The 4,328-nt window shown below is 32.6% G+C and overlaps 3 protein-coding genes across 3 annotated transcripts; 1 reads left to right on the forward strand and 2 right to left on the reverse strand.

The window, feature by feature from the left end:
* LOC119683107 (ubiquitin fusion degradation protein 1 homolog) lies at positions 1-872 on the forward strand (the record flags this gene model as incomplete). The annotated part of the gene is made up of 3 exons (XM_038096718.1): positions 1-357; positions 444-623; positions 685-872. Coding segments are annotated over 3 exons (702 nt in total), but the record flags the coding sequence as incomplete, so codon positions are not given.
* Positions 873-898: 26 nt separating this feature from the next.
* Positions 899-2,032, reverse strand: LOC119668797 (39S ribosomal protein L2, mitochondrial-like). Its single transcript, XM_038078439.1, has 3 exons — positions 1,483-2,032; positions 1,215-1,427; positions 899-1,151 (listed from the first exon to the last, which is right to left on the reverse strand). The coding sequence occupies exons 1-3, from the start codon at positions 1,952-1,954 to the stop codon at positions 946-948; spliced, it is 891 nt and encodes a 296-aa protein (XP_037934367.1). The 5' UTR covers positions 1,955-2,032; the 3' UTR covers positions 899-945.
* A 248-nt stretch (positions 2,033-2,280) lies between these two features.
* On the reverse strand, positions 2,281-2,837 carry LOC119668799. The gene has a single exon (XM_038078440.1). The coding sequence runs from the start codon at positions 2,799-2,801 to the stop codon at positions 2,304-2,306; it is 498 nt and encodes a 165-aa protein (XP_037934368.1). The 5' UTR covers positions 2,802-2,837; the 3' UTR covers positions 2,281-2,303.
* Positions 2,838-4,328: the final 1,491 nt, after the last annotated feature.

The raw sequence follows: 4,328 nt of genomic DNA on the forward strand, positions 1-4,328 counted from the left end.
ACTAATGCCAAGAAAGCACGCGAGTCACATGCAGGCGTACTTGAATTTGTAGCGGATGAAGGAAAATGCTATATACCTTACTGGATGATGGATAATTTAATATTAGAAGAAGGAGACACTTTAACAGTAGAGAATGTTTCGTTGCCGGTAGCGACTTTTTCAAAATTTCAACCACACAGTACTGATTTTCTAGACATAACTAATCCAAAAGCTGTACTTGAGAATGCTTTGCGTAATTTTGCTTGTTTAACAGCTGGAGATGTAATTGCTATTAAATATAATAAAAAGATATATGAACTTTGCGTATTGGAGACTCGTCCTGGCAATGCGGTCACTATAATTGAGTGTGATATGAATGTAAGTATATATAGTAATACTGTACTGTATATATAATACTATAAACTTTGTACTAAAAATATTATCTGCAATAAATAAAAATGTAGGTTGAGTTTGAAGCTCCTGTTGGATATAAGGAGCCAAGTAAACCAAGAGATGAACAACCCCAGGAGGTAACTCAAGATAATGTAATGGAAGAAGTTGTAGAAACCTTTCAAGGTTCTGGTGTACGCTTAGATGGAAAACAAAAGAAAGAGAGTCAGTTAAATAATCCAGTCATCAGGAAGGTACTGTTAATAAGTTGAGCAAAAACATAATCTTAATATTACATACTGTCCAATATTGTAGATATTGCCACGCGGGGTTCCAGATTATGACTTCAAATTTGGATCTTTAAAATTTGATCGTTCAGTAAAACCCATAAGTGAAAGGGTTGCCAAAAGTGAGGAAGAAGACATGGAATCAAATAGTTTTCAAGGAGAAGGATTTAGCATGAAAAAATCTCGAAAATAATTCTAAATCTATAAAATACTTTAAAAAATAATTATATATTTGTCTATAAATTATTTATTAAACCATTTTTAAAATAATTTTAACGATTTATCATTTTTAAAGTTGAAGTGTTAATTTAATAGTTTGTTCAGGCTTTTTCGGTGGTGGGGGAGCCTTTGACATAGGCGGCAGCGGTCGTATTTTACGACCATGTTTACCAGTTTTACGTTGCCATAGACCTGATCGGGGACGATAACCCAACTGGCGGAGACGTTGCGGGCTGCCAATGTGCTCTTTATTAAATTCAACATTTGACACTCGCCCTAAAAAATAATAATAGACATTTGAATATCTACGTTGTCAGTTATTTAGTTCTGAGAACTTACCAACAGTGGCCATGCACGTTCTGTCAAATGCAAACTCTCGTTTGGAGGGCAACTGAACCACAACTTTATCTTCAAATTTGCGCAAAATAGTGCCATATGTGCCTGCAGCCAATATCCAATGCATAGGATGCCCTGGATTCTTTTCTAGACAATGTATGCGTGTGCCCAATGGCAGAGCACCAAGTGGATAAGCATCTCCTTCATTTGGTCGCACTAAAAAACAACACAATTATTGTTATAATAAATGTTATATAATATGCTTTTTAACCTGGGATTCTTGGTATAAAACGTGATGTTTTTATTATATCACCAGCTTTCATATTTTCAGTTGCAATTATATACTTCAATTCGTCTCCAACTCCAACTAGTGCCAATTTTGCAGTACGGCAACCATCATCAATAATTTCCACAACACGTTCAGATCGCGGTGGACCTTCTGTGGGGCCGTCACGCACCCATTTTACCCAATGATAGTTATGCTTCTCACCGCCTCCTATACCTTTAGCTACAACTCGCCCTGATACAGGATCTCTACCAGCTAAATGCGTTATTTTTAAAGGTTCTACGGTGTATTCATCTTTATAATGCACAATACGTCGGTATTGTACACTATTACCAGGCTTCGGCTTTACAACTTCTTTGCATTTATATCGAAGCTGAATCGCTGCTACACTTGGCTTTAATGTTTGAAGTTGATTATTAATAACACATTTGCTTAATAAACGTGTTAAATTATTCATATTTCTAATTTAATAAATTTTTTATTTTATTTGGTGCCTAAAACTAAAAGCAGATGTTAGCGGAGAAGAAGTAAAAGAAAATGTCAAAATCATATTGTTTACATTGTATTCATGGAAAGTATGTTTATTGATTCGGTGCGGCAAATAAATTAAATTTAAAAGTAGGAACTTTAATTTTATTAAAATTGCCCATTTTTAAATTGAAAGGACATAAAGCATTAAATTTAAAAAAAATCACAAGCTTAATTAAAGTTTTGTCAATTACTTGCAAAAGCATTATAAAATTTGACAAAAATGTTAAAATTGTAGATTAAATAAAAAGTAGATTTATATATTAAAATTATTTATTTCAACTTTTTATTTCATTCATTAATTTTATGAAAAATTCTTTAACTTCAGTATTTTGCATCAAAGCTCGCTTCTTAACACTTAGCACCATGTTAAGCACATCAGGATATTTATCCTTGTCACGTCCCGTTGTTTTTGTATCTGCATCATTTATTTCATCGTCATCATAAATTCCTCCAGCGCCAACATTTGCAGTCTCTTCACTTACGATTGCGCTATTTTTGCTTTTATGCCGCTTATTTTTTCTTCCCTCTTCATCTGTTGATGTTTTTGTGTTTACTTTTTCTGATCGTTTTTGATATGGTCGTTTTGTTTTTGGTTCCTTTTGTTTTTCATTTTGCTTATTAGTGTTGGTGTCTAAAGCAATTTCATCTGTAGTTGCATTTAAACGTCTTTTAACATGTAAATGCAATCGTTCCTTAATGTTATTTTGTGGTGATTTCTCTGGTGACGAAGGGTGTTCAATTTTAATTTTTTGTAAATTTTCTGGTATCTCCATTATGCGTTAACAGAATATTATGTGTGTACATATGTATTATCAAAAAATGCTGCCAACTCATTTATTATATTTTTTCAGTAAAACTAAAAAAAGGGTAGAAGGAAATAAAAAAATAAATTTTACAAATGAATACATTATATGTGACTGCTGGTTCAGTATGATATATGCATTTACTCCAATTATAATTAATTATGAAATTTTTTATGTTTAATATATTTATTATTATTAAATTAACTTTATAACATTTATATAGTATATCTTTATACAAATTTTTTTTTTTTGTAAATATATATATATATGTATGTATGCAATATTTGTATTATTAATCAGTTTAAAATTTGTTTACATTGTATATTTATAATAAATTTTTATTAACAAAATTACCTTTGCCTTTATTATTAAGTATAAGAGAAAAAGAGACGAAATAGTATGATTAATATCGACATTTCGTTTATATAAATTGTTGTTATGTAAAGTACTTTTTAAATATTAATTGCCTGGCAACTCTGGCCTGTTATTATTCTATATTCCTTTTGTAATTATTATTCATTATTCATTTTTAGTATAGTTAATAAAGCGAAGTAAAGAACATGTTAAAAATACATCGGACCGTGTTTCACTTTTGCTAAAAATATATAATAGGTTATGGGCCCAGCACGCTTCCACTGCGAAGTAAAAAGCACGTGCACATAAAAAGTAGATTTAATACGTGTATAAAAATGTCGGGAACGGTGATTCGAGTTGAACCGCTTAACGCGGAAAACTACGATACATGGAAATTACAAATGAAAGCTATTCTCATAAAAAACGATTTATGGTCATATGTCGAAGGTACTGCGTCGTGTCCAACGGGCGAAGCGGCTGCAAAATGGATCAGCTTTGATCAGAAAGCGTGTGCTGATATAATGTTATCAGTAAGTGCATCAGAATTAAGATTAATTGCAGAATGCACAAATTCAAACGAAATGTGGATGAAACTACAAGCCACATATTCATCAAAAGGGACTGCGCGCAAGGCGACGTTGCTGAAAAAGGTTGCACTTTCGCGCATGAAGGAGGGTGAAAAGGTTAGAGAGCACCTCAACGATTTTTTTGAAGCCGTGGCAAAATTAAAGGAAATTGACGTCACCATCGGGGATGAGCTTCTGGCCATACTGCTCCTATATAGCCTACCCGACTCTTTTAATATTTTCAGGTGCGCGTTAGAAACGCGCGACGAGCTGCCAAAGCCAGACATACTTCGAGTGAAAATATTAGAAGAAGCTGAATCGCAAAGGACAAAAGAAGACAGACATAGTGATGAAAACTCTCTATACATAAATCGAAATAAAAGCCGAAACGCAAAACAAAACAAACGATACAGTGATTCTAAACGAAACAAACAATGTTTTAATTGTGGCAAAATCGGACATTTTGCACGTGAATGTAAAAATAAAGCAAAAGCTGAAAATAACACGCAAATGAAAAATTCGGAAAAATCTGTAAACAATAATTTTAGCTATCATGTTGAAGATGCATTTATTAGCT

This window comes from Teleopsis dalmanni, chromosome 1 (genome assembly GCF_002237135.1).
Source record: "Teleopsis dalmanni isolate 2A chromosome 1, ASM223713v2, whole genome shotgun sequence".
Lineage (NCBI taxonomy): Eukaryota > Metazoa > Arthropoda > Insecta > Diptera > Diopsidae > Teleopsis > Teleopsis dalmanni.